The sequence below is a fragment of the Takifugu flavidus genome, chromosome 6 (assembly GCF_003711565.1).
Source record: "Takifugu flavidus isolate HTHZ2018 chromosome 6, ASM371156v2, whole genome shotgun sequence".
Taxonomy (NCBI): domain Eukaryota; kingdom Metazoa; phylum Chordata; class Actinopteri; order Tetraodontiformes; family Tetraodontidae; genus Takifugu; species Takifugu flavidus.
Genome location: NC_079525.1, coordinates 9,924,220 through 9,947,261, shown reverse-complemented (window position 1 = coordinate 9,947,261; position 23,042 = coordinate 9,924,220). Strand labels below are relative to the sequence as shown.

At 41.4% G+C, this 23,042-nt stretch overlaps 3 protein-coding genes and 1 long non-coding RNA gene across 9 annotated transcripts; 3 read left to right on the top strand and 1 right to left on the bottom strand.

Moving 5' to 3' along the window:
• The first annotated feature begins 1,760 nt into the window (after nt 1-1,760).
• On the top strand, nt 1,761-13,284 carry n4bp2 (NEDD4 binding protein 2). 5 transcript variants are annotated; one of them, XM_057036906.1, is made up of 17 exons: nt 1,766-2,350; nt 3,366-4,263; nt 4,473-4,597; nt 4,907-4,995; nt 5,140-5,216; nt 5,435-5,572; nt 5,757-7,548; nt 7,648-8,278; nt 8,701-8,780; nt 8,891-8,936; nt 9,036-9,193; nt 9,355-9,470; nt 9,682-9,808; nt 11,898-12,074; nt 12,336-12,504; nt 12,848-12,971; nt 13,067-13,284. In XM_057036906.1, the coding sequence occupies exons 1-17, from the start codon at nt 2,098-2,100 to the stop codon at nt 13,110-13,112; spliced, it is 5,046 nt and encodes a 1,681-aa protein (XP_056892886.1). In that variant the 5' UTR covers nt 1,766-2,097; the 3' UTR covers nt 13,113-13,284. The 5 variants fall into 5 exon arrangements, with proteins under 5 accessions (XP_056892889.1, XP_056892888.1, XP_056892886.1 ...); XM_057036907.1 differs by having other exon boundaries at nt 1,767-2,350; nt 3,366-3,871; nt 4,061-4,263; nt 5,757-8,278; XM_057036905.1 differs by having other exon boundaries at nt 1,767-2,350; nt 5,757-8,278.
• Nucleotides 13,285-14,695: 1,411 nt separating this feature from the next.
• rhoh (ras homolog family member H) lies at nt 14,696-16,911 on the top strand. The gene is made up of 2 exons (XM_057036921.1): nt 14,696-15,006; nt 15,689-16,911. Exon 2 carries the CDS (start codon nt 16,049-16,051, stop codon nt 16,634-16,636), a length of 588 nt encoding a protein of 195 aa, XP_056892901.1. The 5' UTR covers nt 14,696-15,006; nt 15,689-16,048; the 3' UTR covers nt 16,637-16,911.
• Nucleotides 16,912-17,397: 486 nt separating this feature from the next.
• LOC130528031 (uncharacterized) lies at nt 17,398-20,642 on the bottom strand. Its single transcript, XR_008951179.1, has 4 exons — nt 20,501-20,642; nt 18,244-18,843; nt 17,762-17,870; nt 17,398-17,603 (listed from the first exon to the last, which is right to left on the bottom strand). It is a non-coding gene; the product is annotated as an uncharacterized LOC130528031 (long non-coding RNA).
• On the top strand, nt 19,387-23,014 carry chrna9a (cholinergic receptor, nicotinic, alpha 9a). Of its 2 annotated transcripts, XM_057036916.1 has the most exons (8): nt 19,387-19,612; nt 19,735-19,880; nt 20,304-20,458; nt 20,533-20,713; nt 21,352-21,703; nt 22,017-22,342; nt 22,484-22,582; nt 22,672-23,014. In XM_057036916.1, exons 1-8 carry the CDS (start codon nt 19,567-19,569, stop codon nt 22,840-22,842), a joined length of 1,476 nt encoding a protein of 491 aa, XP_056892896.1. In that variant the 5' UTR covers nt 19,387-19,566; the 3' UTR covers nt 22,843-23,014. The 2 variants fall into 2 exon arrangements, with proteins under 2 accessions (XP_056892896.1, XP_056892895.1); XM_057036915.1 differs by having other exon boundaries at nt 19,388-19,612; nt 22,017-22,582; nt 22,672-23,013.
• Nucleotides 23,015-23,042: the final 28 nt, after the last annotated feature.

Genomic DNA, 23,042 nt, shown 5'->3' with positions numbered 1-23,042 from the left:
TAATTGGCATATGCTTTTAATTCAAGGTTACATCAACATTTACATAAATATCATTATTGAATTTGTCAGTGACTAAATTCCAATACATTGAATAACACCACGATACACATAACTGAAAGTAAAACCGTAATTTTCTAGCTGAGCTACAGAAATATTGTGTGCTTTAATATAGATGTAATAAATTATGGATATATCTTAATTCATTTCTTAAAAGCATCTGTTGGGAGATGTAACTGTGACCTCCACCTTCAGAATGATGATTAGAATGTGCATTTACTCTGACAAAACTGTGCAATATCTATGCAATATGCAATATGTGCAATATTCCACTTCTGAAAAACAGATATAAGTTCTTTGGAGTTCTGGAAACATGCAGGTTTTTGGGTTGACAGCAGGGCATTCATTGTCATTCTTCAGTGGCCTCATGACATGGGAATCCCACATTCAGCAGGTCTCATCTACCTCAACCTGGCGAGAAACAAAAGGGTATATTCAAATGTATTTTTTTTTAAACAGACAGATCAATCAATCAGTCAATCAAGCTTCATAGCGTCTGTTAAAATCAAAATTGTTTTTTGGCGCTTTACAGAATCCCAGGGCCTGAGACCCAACAAGGAAAAACTCCCCTTTAACAGGACGAAACCTTGAGCAGGACCAGGCTCATGCAGAAGGACTCTCCTGCTGATGGCCAGCTGGGTAGAAAAGGAGGAGAAGTGGAGAGGACAGGTAGAGGAAAGAATAGGAAGAGATCATGGAAAGTTATAACAAACTGCTGGTATAGGAGTTGAGTGGGTCAGCAGGGTTGGAGGTCAGTAGGTTAGCATAAAGCTATGAAGATGGCAATACGTTTAGATGGATATAGAGAAGAGAAGAGAAGAGAAGAGAAGAGAAGAGAAGAGAAGAGAGAGAAGAGAAGAGAAGAGAAGAGAAGAGAAGAGAAGAGAAGAGAAGAGAAGAGAGGACCCAGCAGGGTGCATCATAAGCAGCCGCTACTTGCTTTCTAAGATAAAATTTCTATATCAGAAAAGAGAGAGATGAAGAAATCCACTGATTCCCACCTGAAGAAACCTCGCCTACTCCCTCAATTTAGATTTCGACAGTAGACCATCATGCATATTGCAATGGAGTAAATGCTAGTAGTAAATGCATCCACCCAAATAAGATAATTACCCCTCAATGAAGGCAGTAATACAGAATCCGAAGTGCCTGAAAAGTATCCAAATGCTCAATTGGGCCATTTAGAAAAATAGGTTTAGAGATGGAGCCATCGTGTTCCTCTTGGGTCTAGTCCTTAAAGAATTGCTCCTTGCCTTTGGTGGACATCCATCTATATCCCTGGTTTTGGCAGATGATTCTAGTTCTCTTTATAAACAAAAATCAATGACGTTCAAAATCAGTGTATCCCTTGCGCCAAAATAGCATTTCAGGTTTCAGAAGTCATTTATTTGTCATTCCTGCAGAATCTTTTGATGGAGATTAACAATCAAGCAATGTTCTTTTAATAAAGGCCTACATTAAAATATAAAAGGTACTGTAGACCAGGTCTGGTAATTTCAAGAACTGTAAACCAAAATGAGGACTTTATAAAACTAGTGCATACCAGAAACTTACTTAGCAGCAGTTGAAATATCCGAGGAGTTGTTGAAAGCCAAATAAAGGTAATTTTTTTTAATTTTGTGCATGTCCCTTTAGGGACTCCGTAACTTCCTGTGTAAATATCCAAGGTAGTTTTCTGTGTAGTTTTCTGGAACTGAAGAAGCCTTCTGGATAGAAGTCGAAACGTCTTCAAAAGAGAAGAAAAACAGTCCAGTTGACACAGAAAACTACCTTGGATAACTATGACTGGATGATTGAGAATCCACACATTCCTGTGCACATAGCTTTAATTCATTTCCGGCTTTACAGCACGTGACGCCCATCAGCCCTGGAACGGACGTGTTTTCGGTTAGTTCCGCCTCTGGAAGTGTTGTACCGATGTCGTAACTCTCAGCAGTTGTAGTTTACTTCTCAGAGGCGCTATCATGCATTTACTTCCGCGCTACCTTCTCATTGTCCGTGGCTACCTAGTTCGCTGTGTGTAGCAGATTGGAGCCCGAAATGCCGCGCAAAAAGAAAAGCGACCAGAGTCCAGCCAGAGTTCCTGGCGGGCCGCCGGAAGTGGGAAGCCCCGATCAAAACACGGGTCGTCGAGGACCTCATGAATTTGACAGCGCTATGGCGGGCAACTTTCCATCCAGCGCCCCACTGTCTAACTCCGACAAAGAGAGAATCATTAAGGGGATGCAGGAGATGTTCTCTCACCTGGACCCTGACGTCATCTACATCGTCCTAGCCGAGTGTGATTTTAAAGGTAGCGACAAACACCAGTGTTACAACCTGTTCTGCGGGTTATGGGAATGATATTGATCGATAAACGTGTATATATTGAGACGCTCAGCTTGTTAGCAGACGATTCCTCCAAGGTAGAAATAGTTGTCGGACCACGCGCTCATATTCACCTGTTGTACCTGTTTGTACCAGAGCCATATGTTGACGGACATACAGTATATCCCGATCGATGGAATATAAGCACAATAACACTTATGCAACCGCACCGTTTGAATTTGTTACTTGATTAAAAGCGTTGTTCATGTCACTTATGTTATAACGGCACAAACGTCGCATGCTTATTGAAGATGAGTTAAACCGACAATAGACAACCATTTATCAAGAGCTACACTTCATGTTAACTGTAACGAATCAAAAAACAGTCTCCTTCAAAATCAAACAAAAGTACTTTCGAGTTTTGCGTAACCTACGTCACATCAGGACAGTTGAGTTACATAATATAAATTGTGTTTGCTACTGTCTTTTCTGATGTTGCAGTTGATTTAAATTCAGTAACCTTGTTTTTCAGTGAAAAGTTCCATTGGTTTTTACACCAATCCCTAATGATTTTAGAAGACAGAATATTTACAGCTCTCAGCTGAGTGAGCCGATTATATAGCACTCATAATCAGGATAGGATGGAGACAACTCGTTATGGCTTCCTATTTAATTGATAAAACCACAAATGGTCGTAGCTGGTTTTAATAGAAACACTTATCATTTATCAGTGGATTTAGAACCACATCACAACAATGGTGCACTACACCTGTTAATATATTTTGAGGGGAAATGGCATTTTAACTTTAAGTAGGAAATTCAGATTGAATGGCCCTCACACAAAGCTAAATCATAATGTCGATTGGATTTTAGTTTAAAGACACAAGGATGAGTTTTTACAATCCAGGAATTAATATTTTTATATTAACTCCTGGATTGTAAAAACTCATCCTAGCACTAGAAATCAGACTAATGATTAATTTTTACACTCTTTGTTTTAGTTGAACATGCTATGGACTCTCTCTTGGAGCTTTCAATCGCCGCTGAAGGTGCAGCTCCAGGACCATCTCCGATCTCTGGCTTTGAGCGTACTGTCTCAGCCCTGCTCAGTCCACAACTCTTATCTAATTCAGGAGCAGAAGCTGACTCCACTGATCATTGCTCTGACTCTCTGAGAGAAGAACTAGACCTCCTGGTTGATCAGGAGCTAGAGACCCGAACCATACAACAAGAGCAACACATTAGCCAGAACTCGTCCTCTCCATTAATTTCAAAACAAGACCTCCCTGAACTGCTTCAGTCTAGCTTGCAGCTTGAATCTGGTAGCCAGGGGAGCCAGATGTATGGAGCTTCCTCTGTACTTGACCCACCCAGCACTTGGGAGAATGAGAGTGTTATCAAAGAGAAACCATCAATGGACTTCACACAGCTGATGGCAGAAACACCTACAGACAAGCCAAAACCTTCACTGGATCTGGGAGCATCCGGGCGTCCTTCAGCTTTTCAGGTGTATAAAAAGCAACAGCCTTTTCATATGTCTGTAAATACTGCTGTTGGAGGAGCAAGAGCTAAAGTAAGCGTCTTGACTCCAGAGCCAAGTGGCTACTTACAGTCACCCTTGAACATAGACGCTCCTGTATTTACTCCACATGTTGGTCAAAACCAAGGGCCTGCCTTTATCATCCCTGTTGCTCAGCTGCCTTCCAATTTGACCAACCAGCCACAGGCCTCGATTCCCTGGCCAAGTCACAGGCCCATCAGTATAGCACCTCTCAGACCCTCTGCTACTATTCCAAAGTCCTGGGCCCTGCCTGTCCCTCACAACCGGCTTAGGCTACATGGGAGGGTCCTTGTGCTGCTGCGTGGTGCTCCTGGCTCTGGGAAGTCAACCTTGGCAAGGTAAAAAAAACAAAAAAAAAGCTTTCAATACTCTCGTAATTTGTGATATTCACATATATTTTTGTGAACAACCCTTTTCTTTTTTCCTGTCTTTCATTCATATACTCGCTTGTGGATCTCCTCATGATTAAATGAGAATTATTTCTGTGGATTTGCTTGTTTTTGAGAATGAGGGACTTTTACCTCAATGTGTGTGTGTTTTTCTGTAGAGCCCTGATGGAACATAACCCAGGTGCTGTTATACTATCCACAGATGACTATTTCACTCACAATGGAGATTATCAGTTTAACCCCAATGCTCTGGGGGATGCCCACGAGTCGAACCACAAAAGAGGTAAGACAACTCGGCACCAAGAGACTCTTCTTTCAAAAATGGACACTGAAGGTCAACCCAGAGTTTTTTTGATCTTCTGTAATTGACTAAGGCCAACTTGTCAATCACAATAATCTTTAGATAAAATGGTCTTATTTAACTTATTTATTGAACTGGCAGTAGAGAATCCATCTCATTGTCTCTTGTGGAACAAAAAGATTAGGATTATTGTTTACCAACCGGCAACCTGTTGAGAAAAGGCATAAGCATATTTTATCATGTCGATCAAGTTTATTTTTCCTTCTCTCTCGTCACAATTTCATGGCACAGCCAAAGAAGCTTTTCAAAGGGGCTCTAACCCCATTATCATCGACAACACAAACCTGCAAGGCTGGGAGATGAGACCCTATGTGATTCAGGTCAGTCAAATCTCCTGCAATACAGGAAATATTGATATTTTATCACTAACTGTAGAATTTAGCACTCTAGAAACTACATTCATAATGTTTACCTCACATTGAAACAATGCATATAGAGTCCTTTTGGTCTCTTTTTGGTATTAGGCAGTCAAACATGGATACAAGGTCCTGTTCCGGGAGCCAGACACATGGTGGCGGTATAAGCCCAGAGAACTGATGAGGTACAAGAATAATGATATTTACTATTTTTCCAGTGATTGATTTCAGTTAGACCTTTTTAAAAATCTAATGGCTAAATGAATATAAACCAAATTTTTGTTTTAATACAAGTAACAAGTATATGTAATATTTAGATTTTCTAATAATCTTGTAAAGTGGCAGTTAAGCAATATCTATGCTAAAGAAACCTAGTTTGTATTTGTCCTTTTTATGTGTGCAGACGTACCACACATGACGTGCCTTTGGAGACCATACGGCATATGCTCAGTAAGTACGAGCGTGTTGTCTCTGTCCAGTCCATCTTAGGACCACAGATGGAGTTCCAACAATGCCACCTTCTGGAGGATGAAAGCTCTGAGTAAGAGCAGTTGGTCTGCTTTGTTGATATTATACATTTAACTAGTCGATGTTCAATTTTATCGGCTGACAAATAAATTATTTAATCTAGATGAATAAATATTTAAGAAATAGCACTGTTTAAAAATGCTGTGCCACTCTTGTGCTGTGAGGTGAAGCATCCACATTTCCTCTGATTTCTCCAGGTTGTTATCTTCTGAGACACATTGTCCCGACATTGTTGGACAGCCTGAATTGTCTCATCCTCATCTGTTCTCCTCACTTCCTGATGTTTCTTCTACTGGTCTTAGTGGTGAAATGGGACTTGTGGAAGATGGAGCCTGCAGGTTTACTGAATTAGAATCCCTCAATTTTCAACCAACTGGAACAGCCGCAGAAAATCCTGAAATGCCAGAGATGGACAAGGACATAGATTCAGATGAAGTAAAATGTGAGCTGGATGCACAGTTGGAGCTACATCATCTGACAGTTGATCAGACAATCCCAGATTGTCTAGTGGAGTCAGTGATGAATGAAGATCAGCAGGGTGATGAAATGTCTGCAGTTTTTTCTGAGACAATTGGACAAAGAGTAAGACGAGAGAGGCCAAGTAGGAGATCTTGTTTGGACAACCTGGAGCCTGCAGATCTGGTGAAATATGCCAACCAATCAGATAGAAAATTGGGGGACAAAGAAAGGTCAAAGGAAGAGGAAACACAAACAAGTGACTTGCTGAGGCACGAGGGTGTACAAGGCATACCTCAAATGGATTTTACAGGAGACTGGCCATGTGAGGGGTTTCTACAGCAGCGCCAGGTGAGGAAGAGAAGAGAAGGGTGTAAAGAAAGACATGAGAACACAGACGAAGCTGCATCTCGATCCAATGAAACCCAAAACAAATTACAGCCTGAGGCCGATAAAACAGAGTTTCAGAAGCTTCTGGATCTTATTCAGACAGATGTTGCTGACATTCAGATGGACAATTTCAGTTCATCCTCCCTATCTTCAAGCTCTGAAGAAGAATTAGAGCCAAACAAGGAGGAAGCATATAGATGTTATGGTAGCTCCAGCAGTAAAGAGAAAGAACAAGACATGTTACTAAACCGCAGCCATGGAGAATTACCTGACTTTGTGTTGGACCAGAAGATGAATGACTCTTCTAATACCACGGTAGCCTTAATGGATGATTGGGGAGTTCCCAAAGCAGAAAATGATGTAAATATCAACAAGGAAAGTCACAATGAAACGGGATCTCTGGCTTTAAAACCAGCCATTACGAGTCCCCTCTTATCTCCTGATATTAGTTCATTGGCTCTATCTGACACTGTTGAGGCAGATGTACACTGTGGTGATGATATGGAGCTTGATACTACTGTCACCGAGGTAGATGGCAGCACACATACTAGTTCTGTTGCCAATGTAAGTCAAAATAGCAACTTCAATCTGAGTCCTGTTTGTGGGAACTCTGTTGGAGCAGAAAGTAGTTCCTGTATTGGAGGCAATCAGGAGAGGAAGCAGCATCAGGGCCGTAGATCAGGAAAGCAGTGTAAACTAGCCCTCACCTTCACCCAGAATTGCCCCTCTTCTTCAGTGGATTCTGTGGTAGGCTCAATAAATGTTAACAGTTGTCAGATGAGCACTAACACTGATGTTCAACATTTAGGTCCTGAATGGAGTACTTGTCTTGAGCCAAATTCTGACCTTTCCATCCAGTCAAGATCGAAGCCTCAGCCGTCTTCCCCTCTGTCTGTAGGAGTCTCAGACTGTTTCTCCCAGACAGAACCACAGGACTTTGCTTTTCTCTGGCGTCTTAGTAATCAGAATAACCTAGATGAAGAGTTCATCGCCACTTATAGCCAACTTCATAACATTATTGTGCTGTCTGGTAATTCTTCTTGGTTTAAGTTGTCAACTGCAGCTCACTCACGCAGCCACAGAGAGGTGCCGTATCGTGTGGTGCATGACAAAAGCACACAGCTGGAAGACAAAGACCTTGGGGTAAGTCAAGACAGACTTGAGAGTTTGCGCATCCTCAGCCGTCATTTTAAACTGGTTAGTTTTGACACCCTGGAGGATCTCTTTGACAAATGTCATCAGGACTTGGAATGGACCACCAACTTATTGCTGGACTCTGGAGAGATCTTCTTCAAAGAAGAAGATGTAGACCAAAAACTGAAGGATGGTACAGAGGATGGAGGAAATGAGATAAAGCCTGTTGTGGAAAACGCAACATGTCCCGATGCAATAGAGAAACGTCACACTCAGAACCAGCCTGTTGGGATTGAGGACAAAATGTCAGAGTCAGATTGGAGACCCGGCAATTCTGGGGGTCATCTTGAATGTACAGTTACGGACAAAGGTTGTTCTGAAACAACTTCACTTTTGGAAACATCCCTTCAAACAGAACATCTCGTGACAAATGCAGGAGAGAGAACAGGCATGGAACAAGAACAGGAAGTGGGATCAGAAGTTTGGGATGAAGGATTGGTAACTGAGGAGGCAACTGTTGAAACTGAGGATGAGTTGGCCAGCATGGAAGCGGTCAGTGCGTTGCTGCAGGCTGAGCTAAACAGGATAGAGGAAGAAGAAAAAAAGGACATACCTGGAAGAAGACACATGGGAGCTGCTGGAAGTCATCACTTGGATATCCAGAGTGTGGAGCTGAAGCTACCCACTGAGGTGGCTCTCCAGCTAATAGAACTGTTTGGCCCAGTGGGAGTGGACCCAGGTAAATAAGACAGGAAGTGATTCTTAAAGAACTCATCAAATATTGTGTATAAGTTACAGAGATCATAAGAGATATTTTTACAACACAGGACAGTTGCAGATCAACCCAAGTATGATATATGCATATTTTAGAAAATCACATTCTACTCTCACACATACGCACACACAGACACACATTACTGTATAGCATATTGATGTAATGCATCACTTGTATTTGATGACCTTGGAGTGACATAATCTGATAACTTTCTCAAATAATATCTTTTGGTATAAATAGATTTTGACTTTACTGAGAATCAAAACAGAGTTAGGTTTTGTATTCTGTTGATTCAGTTTATTACTCTCAGTAAAATTTAAAACCAAGCTGCAGGGGTCATTGTTGTTGAGCTGATCCATTCCTTCACTCCTGTCTACAATGATCAGATTCTACCGATGACTGTGCAGTACAGATGGACCTCAACCTGGCTAAACTGCTCCACCAAAAGTGGAAGGAAAGTGTTCAGGTAACTGAATACAAGTCTGTTTTAATTAATTTATAACAAGATCTGGTAAACAGCTGCAGTTTTATTTATCGATAGTATTCAGTGAAAATCCTGACTCTGTTGTTCTACAGGAAAAGCAGAGGCAGGCAACTCTTTCTTTTCTGTCCAGTAAGAAGGGTAAGTTACAGGCAACTTAATGAAACCATTTTTTATTTGCTTTATAAAGACATAATTTTAGGTTTCATACTTGCTATTTATTAAAATGTAAATGTTCAGATGCGACAAACTGGCAGGAGTGGGACATGGCCAAATCTGGACCAGCATTTTTTGATAGTCCGATGCCATTCATTGACCACTGGAAGGTGTCCCAGCCAAGCATTTCTCTCAGAGACATTATAAAGGAGGAACAGGCTCTACAAGACAACATGGAAAAGGTGTGAACATACAGAAATAGTCAGTATCAAACAGCTCATAACTGTTCACAGTGTGACAAAAAGGCTGTATTCAAATGCACTCCCCAGTTCCAGATGTAATTGATATCCATCAAAATGACATTTATTCACTTAAACCTTGTTTTCATTGCTTCCATTTTCAGAAAGGAAAAGGTCTGGCTGATCTGGATGGAGCCAGTCTCCTGAAGGAGAATCAGCTGTATGCCCTTTTCCCCAGTATTGACCGTCACTTCCTTCAGGCCATCTTCAGAGATCACAAGTGAGGCTTTTGCTTTGGTTGGCAGTTTAACTAATGACACTTCTGGGTCACCCAATTTGAAGCTTTTCCAGAGATGCAGGACACTTACAGACTTCAGTCGAATTTTTTAAAACATCATTACAGCTTCATTAACTTTTGTGACAAAACAAAACGTTTGTGTTGCAGCTGTCGGTGTCCTGCTCCTGATATATGTCACTATATATGTTTACAGTTACAGTTTGACGCACACAGAGTTATTTCTACGCTCTCTGCTGGATGAGGAACCTGTAAAGACAGTTGTTGCTCCACAAGCACCTCCAACTGACCACCACAGAGCAAACAGCGGGGAGAGGGAACTGGTACCCACAAACACATGTAGAGAAATCAGCAAAACACTTATTTAATGTATTTGGATCTGTAATCTGTCTCTGTAGCTCTGCATTCTCAGTGCTGTCTTATTTACACTGTTAATCTTTAGAATTTGGACAGCTAAAGAGCATTATCAATGACTCGAAAATAATGATTTGTTGTCAAAGTAATTGATGTATTCTGGAGCAGACATCCACTGAGCTGACCCTTTAGCATTGAGACCAATAAGCAAACAATAACTTAGTCAAGGAAATATTTTTGTATATTCTTCCATCCATCACCATAGATTATAACTCCAACCCTTAATGACCACCCGGTCATAGTCACACAGCCAGATTTATTCATCTCTGTTCTTTTGGTTTTAACTTTCACCACAATTCCTGAACCTTGGCCTCTATCAGAGTTTTTCAACAGCAACCTCACATCTCTGAGTATTACAGTGCCTTGCGAAAGTATTCGGCCCCCTTGAACCTTGCAACCTTTCGCCACATTTCAGGCTTCAAACATAAAGATATAAAATTTAAATTTTTTGTCAAGAAACAACAAGTGGGACACAATCGTTAAGTGGAACGAAATTTATTGAATAATTTAAACTTTTTTAACAAAAAAAAAACTGAAAAGTGGGGCGTGCAATATTATTCGGCCCCTTTACTTTCAGTGCAGCAAACTCACTCCAGAAGTTCAGTGAGGATCTCTGAATGATCCAATGTTGTCCTAAATGACTGATGATGATAAATAGAATCCACCTGCTCTGTGATAGTCTCAGGGTATCTGTTTAAAGCGCAGAGAGCATCATGAAGACCAAGGAACACACCAGGCAGGTCCGAGATACTGTTGTGGAGAAGTTTAAAGCCAGATTTGGATACAAAAAGATTTCCCAAGCTTTAAACATCTCAAGGAGCACTGTGCAAGCAATCATATTGAAATGGAAGGAGTATCAGACCACTGCAAATCTACCAAGACCCGGCCGTCCCTCCAAACTTTCATCTCGAACAAGGAGAAAACTGATCAGAGATGCAGCCAAGAGGCCCATGATCACTCTGGATGAAGTGCAGAGATCTACAGCTGAGGTGGGAGAGTCTGTCCATAGGACAACAATCAGTCGTCCTTCAACAATCACTGCACAAATCTGGCCTTTATGGAAGAGTGGCAAGAAGAAAGCCATTTCTCAAAGATATCCATAAAAAGTCTCGTTTAAAGTTTGCCACAAGCCACCTGGGAGACACACCAAACATGTGGAAGAAGGTGCTCTGGTCAGATGAAACCTAAATCGAGCTTTTTGGCCACAATGCAAAATGATATGTTTGGCGTAAAAGCAACACAGCTCATCACCCTGAACACACCATCCCCACTGTCAAACATGGTGGTGGCAGCATCATGGTTTGGGCCTGCTTTTCTTCAGCAGGGACAGGGAAGATGGTTAAAATTGATGGGAAGATGGATGGAGCCAAATACAGGACCATTCTGGAAGAAAACCTGTTGGAGTCTGCACAAGACCTGAGACTGGGACGGAGATTTATCTTCCAACAGGACAATGATCCAAAACATAAAGCCAAATCTACAATGGAATGGTTCACAAATAAACGTATCCAGGTGTTAGAATGGCCAAGTCAAAGTCCAGACCTGAATCCAATCGAGAATCTGTGGAAAGGGCTGAAGACTGCTGTTCACAAACGCTCTCCATCCAACCTCACTGAGCTCGAGCTGTTTTGCAAGGAAGAATGGGCAAGAATTTCAGTCTCTCGATGTGCAAAACTGATAGAAACATACCCCAAGCGACTTGCAGCTGTAATTGGAGCAAAAGGTGGCGCTACAAAGTATTAACGCAAGGGGGCCGAATAATATTGCACGCCCCACTTTTCAGTTTTTTATTTGTTAAAAAAGTTTAAATTATTCAATAAATTTCGTTCCACTTTACGATTGTGTCCCACTTGTTGTTGTTTCTTGACAAAAAAATTTAAATTTTATATCTTTATGTTTGAAGCCTGAAATGTGGCGAAAGGTTGCAAGGTTCAAGGGGGCCGAATACTTTCGCAAGGCACTGTATATCTACATATCTGTCCCTTCTTTATTTGGCAGAAGCAGAAGCCTGCAGCATCTATGAAGCCAGAGTATCAGGACACAGAAGACCCAGAGTATGAGGATTTCAGGGCTGAGGCCAGCCTTCAGAGGAAGAGACGGCTTGAGAGCTTTGCCAAGGCTGCTGAAGCTTTCAAGCAAGGTCGCAAAGAGGTGGCGTCTTTTTATGCACAACAGGTGATGAACTAAATGTGTGTTTTTCATGATGTTCTTTAGTGCAACATCTAAAGCGTTGGCCAAACTGATAAATTTACCAAATAAGTTTGCTAATTTGAGCATTTGCAAAAGTTTTCATGACAAAATTAATTTTAGATAGCCAAAAAATGTCCACAAGCCTCATAAAAGATATTACTGGGAGCGAGAAGTGTGTTCCTTTCAAGTGGGTGTCTAGGGATCTACAGAAAAGTGTAAAGTTAAATGTTGTATCACTTGGTACAGGGGCACATGCACGGTAAGCGGATGAGTGAGGCGAATCACCGTGCAGCAGTTCAGATCTTTGAGCGGGTGAACTCCTCATTGCTGCCCAACAACATTCTAGACCTTCATGGACTACATGTAGATGAAGCCCTTGATCATCTTGTCCAGGTTTTACACGACAAAACAACAGGTAACAAAAGAATCACTAATTTATGTTGTATTTACTGTTTACCGGTAGAGAATTGACGTAACTAACAAGAACGTATCAAGCGGATCTTCTGACTGACTATGTAAACACTAATGTCAAACAACCAAAATATAGTCTGAAAATGAGGTGGTGATTAATGCAAGAAAATACTCCTTTCAGGTCCCAACAATCTAGATCAGTCTTTATTCGTTCTGTTTGTCAGTCTAACTCCAGTTAATCTTGTAGTCAGCCTGTTGTAGATGGGTTCAGTCCACGTGGTGCTCTGCTGAGCTACAGGAAGCTCTTGTTCACCTTGTGTGTTGTTCTCTGGCCTTCCATCACGCAGCGTATGAGAAGGGGTTGTGTCGACCTCAGCTGTCTGTCATCACAGGAAGAGGGAACCACAGTCAGGGGGGTGTAGCCCGCATCCGCCCCGCAGTCATAAACTACCTCACCAACGCAAACTACAGGTAGGCACACATAGACTCAAGCACACGCGCATGTATGACTCACGAAACTCGTTTTCATTCTGAGGCACTTTCCTTTCTTTGATCTCTTAAATCAGGTTCACCGAGCCAAAGCCAGGACTCGTTTTGGTCTCTCTGAAGTAAGAAGAACATCAGTTAATTGATTCAAGCTGCTATTGAAGAAATCTCAATCACTCTCTCTCTCTCTCGCTCACTCTATCCTTCCCTCCCTCCCTCAATCATCCTCCTTGCATTTGTTTCTTGACATCAGTCTAGAGTCTGTACATCTTCCACTTGTTTTTCCAATAACCATAGGTTTTAGAAATCTAATGTAATCATAAATTTATGTGTTAAACCTCAGTTCCATTGTCGATATTAATTCAGGCCTTATGTACATTATCTGCATTAGGGTAAAACACATAACATAAGGGTTTTTAATGCATGTATACATTATGATGCATATGATTTTTAAGAAAATATTTTCTAGGATGTTTTTTTTTTTACAGGCTTTGTTGAAGCATTTACTTATCTGTAGATGGTTGTAGTCTTAGATAATGAATGTACATTACATTCAGAGAGTTTTATTGCCAGGATTAAATGGCATTCATTTTTAAGACACAGATCAAATATATTTGCCATCTTAATCTGTTAACTCAAGACATTTTCTTTTCTGTGTTGTATGAAAAGTGTGTCTTTCCTACCAGGAGTTGCATTTAAAAGCCTTAACATCAAAGCCTGTTGATGATTATGAATAAAGTTGGCTTTATGTTGTGCTGTATTCAGCAACACAGGGCAGATCAGGACTGCTCCTTCACATTTGTTGAAGGGTTGAGAGTGATAGATGCAGCTACAACTGATGGTGGTGGGAGGAAAAACTCTCTAATAGGTTGAAAATGGTTCTTTTTAAGACAACAAATACCCTGCAGTGCTCAGCTTTAGTGGATTAGACCAACATGAGAATCTCTTTCATCTTTGAATGCCACATAATTCAATCCAAGATGCTTATAGATCAGGATTCCCGCCCAGGTTAAGAGTCGGTCATTTTCTAGCCTTGCTTAGCCTGATGTGCCTGTTTTTGAGATGGCTTTTTTTCTCAGGTTATTCAGTGTTTTTAATATTGCCTCAATGTAATATTTTTGTAACATCAATCATGTAATTTTATTGTATATATCATGAACATGTGACTCAGACATAATTGTATTTTTGTATTAATTTGTGTAAGTACAGTATTTTTTAATAAAAGGCCTTATACTAAAGTTGTCTTGATTGTTATTTTATTTATCAAACATAATGTAACATGATGACCAAACTGTAGTTCAGGAGCAATGTCAGAAATCATATTGGAGAAATTTGCTTGATCTCCTGACATCCACGTGATATAGTCTGCCACTGAACACCAGCAGTTTGTAAATTTCTGAAATTATTTTACTGTAATCACCCCCCACACACACACACACTTATTGTTAAAGACCACAATGCACCAAATCAGGGACCTTGCAACAGAATTAATGTAGCTCATCCATGTTCCTTACATTATAAAATGATGAGGAATTCTTGTTTTATTTGTACTGCTTCCAATCAAAACAGACTTCATTGTAGGTGGTACCTGAAGGCATCATGGCCAATTTCCTACAGTGTCCCGTGCAAAGAGCACACAGACAGTCACATATAATTTAAAAAGAAACCAAAAAACAGCAGCTGTGGGGGAGCAACAGTCGTGCCTCGACTGTAGAAGCAGCGGATGTGCTGCTCTCTGCTCGCGCACGCTCTCTCTCTCTCTCTCTCTCTCTCTCTCTCTCTTTACCTTCTTTTAGCACTTCCTTTCTCTACTTTACCACCCTGCTTCAAAAGACAGGTGTCAAGAATTTGGGACATTTTACATCTCTAAAGAATACACACTTACACCACATTAGTAGACGAGGGTTTATTTTATTTAAACTCAGAAAGTGAAGTTTGAATTTCAGGCTGAACCTTTGCTCCTCGACGCTGTAAAAATTATGAAGAGGGCCTGTTGAAGACTGGACAAACTGACAGAAAGGTAATATTTGTTTTGTCCTTGTTCTCGAATTTTACTCAGCTATTGAGACTTCATGATTCCTCTGAAATACAACCAAAGATTTATAATTGATTTATGGTTGAGCTTTTATAATCTGACCCTTTCTTTATTAAAATACATTAAAATACTGTGTGTAATCACAATCAATAGGTGACAAATTGAATAATTTATCTATGATTTAGAGCATAAAAGGTTGAGTTCCAGAGAGACGAAGACTTTAATGTGAGGGGAAAAAGCAGATTGAAATGTTCCATCTGCGTTATGGAGCTGAGGTCTGATGACGGCAATATGGCCGCATGCATTCCGTGACTTAATTCTCTCCTGTGGTTTTTTCATACAAAATATTGTTATTCACCAGGAACGTTTAAAAAAAAACCCAAAACCAAAACCTTCAAATGTCGCTTCAAAACAGCAAAGTCCTAAGTTTTATGATGAAGATGTATTAAAAGTTGGAAAGTGTGCACATATGAGTGCAAATATATAAAATTCTTTAACACAAGCACACAACTCTTTACTTCCGTGTCTGGAAGGAGAGTCTAACCCTGGCTATAAAAAGGAAATAATTTAAGGTTTGTTTGCTAAAGAATATCCTGTTATGAACACTGGTTGTTGATGCTGAACTGTTTGTAGACATGTCTAAAATATCATATTCCTCTGCTCTCAGGAACAGCATCTACAATTTGGTGATAAGGACAAGTTTTCAGCTCCAGTCAGAAAGAAGAGAATCTCAGTAAAGGGAGACAAGATCCAAGAGCAGGTGGTGTTACAAGAAGCAAGTAACGAGACTGAAGAACTGTCGACTATATTTTTAGACCAAGGACCGTGAAAAGAGAGACGACATATGTGAGTTCAACTAAAGTCCCAGAAAATGGAGCCGGCACCTGTCGGGGCCACCAGCCACCACATAAATCTACCAACTGTATACGGAAACACAGCAGACACGGAGTGAACCCTCTGCAGGTCCACAAGATCCAGAAGACCCAAACCGCAGACACTGAGAGGGGTGAGACTCCACCAGGTGACCATGAACAGGGTGACGGGAATGTCTATTAAGTGTGTCCTTGTTGGGGACAACGCTGTGGGAAAGACGGCACTGCTGGTACGCTTCACCTCAGAGACCTTCCCGGAGTCCTACAGGCCCACGGTGTTTGATAATACAGGGGTGGAGGTGTACATGGATGGTGTCCACATCAGCCTGGGACTGTGGGACACAGCGGGCAATGACACCTTTCAACAGATCCGACCCAGATCCTACCAGCAGGCGGACATCGTTCTCATCTGTTACTCTGTGGCTAACCCGAACTCACTGGCCAATGTCCACAAAAAGTGGCTCCCTGAGGTTCGGGAGCACCTGCCCAATGTTCCTGTTCTGGTTGTGGCCACACAAACGGACCTGCGGGAAATGGGGGCCTATCGGGGCAACTGCACCACATCAGCGGAGGGGGCACAAATGGCTCGTGAAATTAAAGCCAAAGGCTACGTGGAATGTTCTGCCTTTAGCAACCGCGGCGTCCAGCAGGTGTTTGAGTACGCCGTGCGAATTGTTGTCAACCAGGCCAAAAAACAGGCCCGACGGCGGATGTTCCGCATAAACCAGTGCAAAGTCTTTTGACCTTTGACATGAGGAGAACACAAGAACACTTGTAAAATTTATCTGGGGCATTTTGATTTAACCTGTAAGGTGACGCTCCAGATAAATGACTGCATTCAGTTACTTATTCAAAATTCACCCTCAAATTAATGGGATTTAAGAACACAATAGAAAATATTTGATTCATTTAAATGTATTTAGTGAACAGAGTGCGTTTAAATGTCTTCCTCCTTTGTGTTTTTATCATCATGGACTTTTTAGATGTTAGGAAATAAAATGATACAATTCAATAATAATGAGCAGATTTTTTGTGTCTCCTCAAAGCAGAGGAATTGTCAATAATTTTCATCAAAAATCTCTATTTCTTTAGTATTTGTCATATTTGTGTCATGTAAGTAAAGAAAATCTTAAGTAAAACCCACAAAATGACATCATGTCATGTGTCGCAGGTCTAAATACTCCTTAAATATATAAATTATGCTTGTGTTTGCACAGATTCAGTAATATTCTCTGATTTTTTTCTTTAAAGAAAGAAAAATCTTATTATTTGAAATCTTTTGGCTAAAAAACCTGGTAGAATTTCAGAAACAAGCTGTGCATCAGTAGACCTGCGTAATTACACCATCTTTCAAAGACTGGATGTATGTATCAGAAATTACTGGATACTGTATCAGAACACACTCATATTCACAAAAAAACGCAACTTCTATGAAACATTTAAACATTAAAACTTTTTTTTAAATTTTATACAAAATTTAAAAATGTTTTAATATTTAAGGTTCATGAAAATTCATGACGGTCCTGATGCTCATCGTGTATCTCCTGATGTAACTCATGACGATCCTGACGTTCATGACGGGCCTCATAATGGTCCTGACACTCATCACGGCCTCACGTTCTCCTTCCTGTCCATCTCCAGCCTGACCTTTACACCATCCTCCATCAACACTTTCTGACTGTCTCTTCTACCATCAGGTCAAACACACGACTTCAAATAAGAAAACAGACAGTTTTAAAGTTAACATAAGTTGTAAAAACTGGTGAGTTCACGCACGCACACACACACACACACACACACACACACAGAAAGAACATCATTACGTAGTGAAACATCTGCCATTTTGTCGATTCATGACTTTAGCTCACGGGGAAAGAGGATCAAGTAGGTTAGTTGTGATGTTCTTTCTGTTGTGATGTTCTCTTTTCTCCGTGATGGTGCTGTTGTTTCTCAGTTCTGATGTTCTCTCTCAGTAGTCTGAACTCAAAACGAATTATTATTGTTATTATTATTATTACAGCTTCTCATTATCAGAGACCCAAATTCACACTAATGAATCAAAATAACAAATTATTACAGGATTATACATGACAATACAACATTAATAACATTAACTGTAATGTTTTGGAAAGTTATGCTTTACACAAATCCAGCTCATGTTTTTTTATTTCCTTTTTTGTACAGCTGTCACTCGTCTGACTCCTACAGTTATGTTTGCAGTCCACCGCTATGATTTACACTTTTTATTTAGATCATCTTTAAATGTGAACGAGCTGCGCCTACACGCGAAGTGTCTGACCTCCACTGCATGAGACAGATTATTGTGGGTCACTTACAAACATGTACAAACCTCTTCAGACACTGTTGGATATTTTTGTCCCACAGAGGTTCCTAAACTCTGGACACCAGCAGGCACCACGTCATCCACTCTAAAAGCAGAACAGAAAATGACTTTATTCCATATACTGAACACATTTACTTACCTTAACTATCTCTCTAACACACACACGCACGCACGCACGCACGCACGCACGCACGCACACACGCACGCACACACACACACACACACACACACACACACACAGGAAACACCTGTCCCATGCAGGCTCACTACCACAGAACCTCAGTGACACATTAACATATCACATCATCATGTGCGGTCTTCTGCACTAACTCAGTTTAACGATCTCAACAGAACTTCTTACAAATCTTTGATTATTACTAATCATAATAATGAACATCGAACTACAGGAAGCTCCGAGAAAATTTTGATCTGGTTAAACTCTTTAGTTTTTTTACATTTGAAGGTTTAGACACAAAGTGGTAATATTGCAGCGTGTCATAACCACACAAGAGTTAAACACTTGTCTTTTTGATGGATGACAGATGATAACTGGTCAGACACATTCTCTTCTCTGCTTCCTTTACCACATGACTTTCTGGAAGCGATCTGATGAAAACAATAACATAAAAATATATTATAGCAAAAAACACAGCTGTTGTTTACCAAAATAAGATGAATGGGTTTCTGTTAGCGGGTTCAGATCTAGTCTTTGGGCTGGTCTGCAAAAGTCATCCTTGTAATAAACACCTGACTGACGGCCTGAAACATGATGGCAGTTCTGTGTGTTCTTTGACATATAACATGTATAAGATGGGTGTTCATCCCCCCTGACCCTAGTGTCACTAAGAAAGTGTCACTATGTGACTGACACATGTCACTACACTGTGTGTCTGTATGTGCGTGTGTGTGTGTGTGAGTGTGTGCGTGCGTGCGCACATGCGAGCGTGTGTGTTTGCGCGTGTGTGGGATGGCGCATCACATTTCTACCAGTACCTGTGTGAGTTATATGAGCCTTCTGTCGACCTGTGTACCTGTATGTGTGAGTGATAGCCCCAGGTCCTGTTCCAGAACAGTGATCACACACACACACACACACACACACACACACACACACACACACACACACACACACACACACACACACACACACACACAACCCAGAAACTGAGGCGACCTAACAGCTCTGAAACGTTCAGAGGCTGTGACAGGATGTTAGACTTGAAATGATTCTGTGCTCTCAGCTCGCTCAGCTGAGAGTGACATTGTGGATTTTGGACCCGCCAAGCGCTTTGCTGAATAATTGATCTTTCATCTTGCGACCAGTTGAAAATGAGGATGGCAACATTAATGGTCTGGATCAGCCTCTTGGTGCCAGGTCAGCTCTGCATGATGCATGCGTGTTTTTCTCTCTGCAGCTGCATTTGCTTCTTCCTATACCCTCTTCTACTTGGTTTCCCCTGTGACACCTGACCACTGTCATGGTCTCCGCTCCCACAGTGTCCCATAGTGCTCAGGGTCATTATGCCCGGAAACTTCTGAATGATCTGATGGAGGACTACTCCAATGCTCTGAGACCTGTGGAGGACACGGATGAGGCCCTCAACGTCTCTCTGCAGATCACTCTGTCACAGATTAAAGATATGGTAAGCCACTGAAAACTTTCATTGACTTTTTAACAACCAAACAAGGCAGGATGTCTTTGTGTTCTTCTATGAGGTGAAATTAGGAGGTGATTCTTCAGGGTTCCATAATATGATAAAAGTAGAACATCCTCTTGAGGGAATACACCAGTCTCTTCTTTAATTTTTGAGTTTCAGTATTAAACTATTATCTAGAAATAAAAATGCCAACTCTTCTGTCCAGCAGAAAGTTGCCTCCTATTGGGACTGCAAAATATATGTTTTTAAATTCATAATGAAAGAGATTATGTGTCGATCATGTGTGTAGAGTCTGAGAAGTTGGCAGATGTATTTTAATAATTTGGCTAGATGACAGTGATGTGGCTCTGTTATTATACTGCACTAAAGCACAAAGCTGATGTCTTCACTCTTCTTTCACCCCGTTAGGATGAGAGGAACCAGGTGCTGACCACATATTTGTGGATCAGGCAGGTCTGGCACGATGCATATCTAAAGTGGGACAAGGAAGACTACAACGACCTTGAGATGATTAACATCCCTAGCGACCTGGTTTGGAAACCAGACATTGTCCTCTACAACAAGTCAGTAACAAATGGGGGCAAAATAAAGAGAAGACACCAAACCTCAACCGCTGCCTGGTTGTTTGTGTGAGTAGAGCCGACGAGGAGTCTGCAGGTGCTTCCAACACTAATGTGAAGCTGCGATACAACGGAGAGATCGTGTGGGACTCTCCAGCCATCACCAAGAGCACGTGTGTGGTTGATGTCTCCTACTTCCCCTTCGACTGGCAGCAGTGCACCCTCACCTTCGGCTCCTGGACCTACAATGGTAACCAGGTGTGTTGAAACAGAAAGGAAATAAGGGAGAACCACAGTTTATTCAAAATTCTGAGAGTCTGATGTCATTTCTTTTGTTCAATCATTCAAACGCAGATGCAACCAGCATCCCACGACTGGGGCGGGGGCATTAGATAAAAGCTGCCCCCCCGTCTTCATTTTTTAAATGTTGTTTTTCAGAAGTTGTCATCACATAAATATTCTGTCTATGTGTTTCTGAGGAGTCTGATTTTAATATTTTGGGTGATTGCATGTTTTTTACTGAAGTCCTGGAGTCTGAAAAATCCAACTGAAAATACATTTATTGTGCGGAAATTTAAAATGAGAATTTGGCTAATCACAGAGTAAAATTACTTTTGCTTCTATCTAAAGGGTTAATGGACAAAAGTGAAAGTCTTACCTTGAGGCTTCTGTGTATATTTACACCATCTTGGAGGACTTTCAAACTGGACCAAGTCATGCTGGAACATTTACCAGATCAGTTGAGGATAAATTTGAAAAATTTCCTTTTTTTTCTCCATAATCAGGGTGAAACGAGACTGTAGGATCACTCCCATGTCGCCAAGCTCTTCCATTGTTTTGCTACATTGCTTCACACTCACATCTCTGTGTCATTTACATGTTTGTCCTTCATGCAGGTGGACATTAGTCTAACAATGGACAGCGGTGACCTTTCCGACTTTGTAGAGAATGTGGAATGGGAGTGCCACGGCATGCCGGCAGTGAGAAAAGTCAGGATGTACGGTTGTTGTTCTGACCCTTACACCGAGGTAACCTTCACGCTGCTCCTCAAGCGTCGCTCCTCCTTCTACATCTTCAATTTGCTGCTGCCCTGCTTCCTCATCTCATTCCTGGCTCCACTGGGCTTCTACCTGCCGGCTGACTCGGGGGAGAAGGTTTCCCTCGGGGTCACGGTGCTGTTGGCACTCACTGTGTTCCAGTTGTTGGTGGCGGAGAGCATGCCTCCCGCAGAAAGCATGCCCTACATAGGTTTGAATGATTGCTGATCTTTTAATTTCACCACATTGTTAGACTAGAAATGAATAGGTCAATATAAGTGTTACCTATGCTCTCTCCTTATTCCCTCATCATTCTCTTCAATAAAAAGCATTTCAAGGATGTTTTTAAAAATATGTTTGTATAATTTCATGTTTACCAAAGTAAAATTGAACTTGTCATTTAGCAGATGTTTGGCTGTATTCTCAAAACCATAAAGTTCTGGGTCTCATTCCAGCTTTGGTCTTTCTATATGTCGTTTAGATGTTTGCCACCATAAAAACATCTCTTCTGTCCTCTTCTTCAGGGAAGTACTACATAGCAACAATGACTATGATCACAGCCTCCACCTCTCTCACCATCTTTATCATGAACATTCATTTCTGCGGTGCTGAGGCCAAGCCGGTCCCTCACTGGGCCAAGGTGCTCATCATCGACTACATGTCCAAAATATTCTTCGTCTATGAGGTGGGGGAGAATTGTACCACGCCAGAGAGTGAAAGCATTCCCCTATACCCTGAGGAAACTGTGAGTGATAACATTGACGACTCATCCCATGACCTCTACCTTCATCAAAGGGAGACTCACAAGTATAGCAATGGCCATGGTGTCCACCATCATAACAATATCCAGGTGAATGGCAATGCCAACCATAACAACCGGACTTCCAGAATAGACAAAATTGACCAGAAGCAAGTAAATACACAGAGCTATCGACACATCCGGAGAGATGAAATTAATTTCCAGGCCCTGTCTCCCCCACAAAACCTCCAGCACCTGAATGGAGGACTGAAAGAGAAGCTCCTCTATCCTGCAGAGAAACTGACAGTCCAGGCATGTCCGGGCTGCTGTCCCTGCATGCAACATAAAGAGGTGCAGCAGCCTTTTCTTCCTTTACCTTCATACTCCTTCTCCTGATGTTTCTGGAGATGTGTTTGTTAATCTCTTGGTTTCTTCTTCAGGTGGTGAAGAACATCCAGTTCATAGCAAGCTGCTTTCGAGAGCAGAAAGCTACTTGTGTCAAGGTCGCAGAATGGAAGAAGGTTGCTAAGGTGATGGACAGGTTTTTTATGTGGATCTTTTTTGTTATGGTCTTCCTCATGAGCATCCTCATCATCGCCAAGGCATCATGACGGCATCGACACGACCAATTTCAGACTTCACTGACGTTCCCTACCACTCAGGTGTTACTGTAGTGACCAGACCATCACTGCTGGAATCAGAAACATTTTTAAGACAGTAAACTTGATGTGTGAGCTTTGTGGTGCTGTTACTTTTTCTGTTTGACATAAAGAGGGCTGCATAAAACCGGCCTGTCCTGTGTCGCTGTGTT

Coding starts and splice junctions, on each gene's coding strand:
- n4bp2 (XM_057036905.1), top strand. CDS start 2,098: ATGCCGCGCAAAAAGAAAAGCGACCAGAGTCCAGCCAGAGTTCCTGGC. Junction 4,996..5,139: donor TGAGACCCTATGTGATTCAG/GTCAGTCAAATC, acceptor TTTTGGTATTAG/GCAGTCAAACATGGATACAA. Junction 8,279..8,700: donor CCCAGTGGGAGTGGACCCAG/GTAAATAAGACA, acceptor TACAATGATCAG/ATTCTACCGATGACTGTGCA.
- chrna9a (XM_057036915.1), top strand. CDS start 19,567: ATGAGGATGGCAACATTAATGGTCTGGATCAGCCTCTTGGTGCCAG. Junction 19,613..19,734: donor GATCAGCCTCTTGGTGCCAG/GTCAGCTCTGCA, acceptor CCGCTCCCACAG/TGTCCCATAGTGCTCAGGGT. Junction 19,881..20,303: donor TGTCACAGATTAAAGATATG/GTAAGCCACTGA, acceptor TCACCCCGTTAG/GATGAGAGGAACCAGGTGCT.
- rhoh (XM_057036921.1), top strand. CDS start 16,049: ATGAACAGGGTGACGGGAATGTCTATTAAGTGTGTCCTTGTTGGGGAC.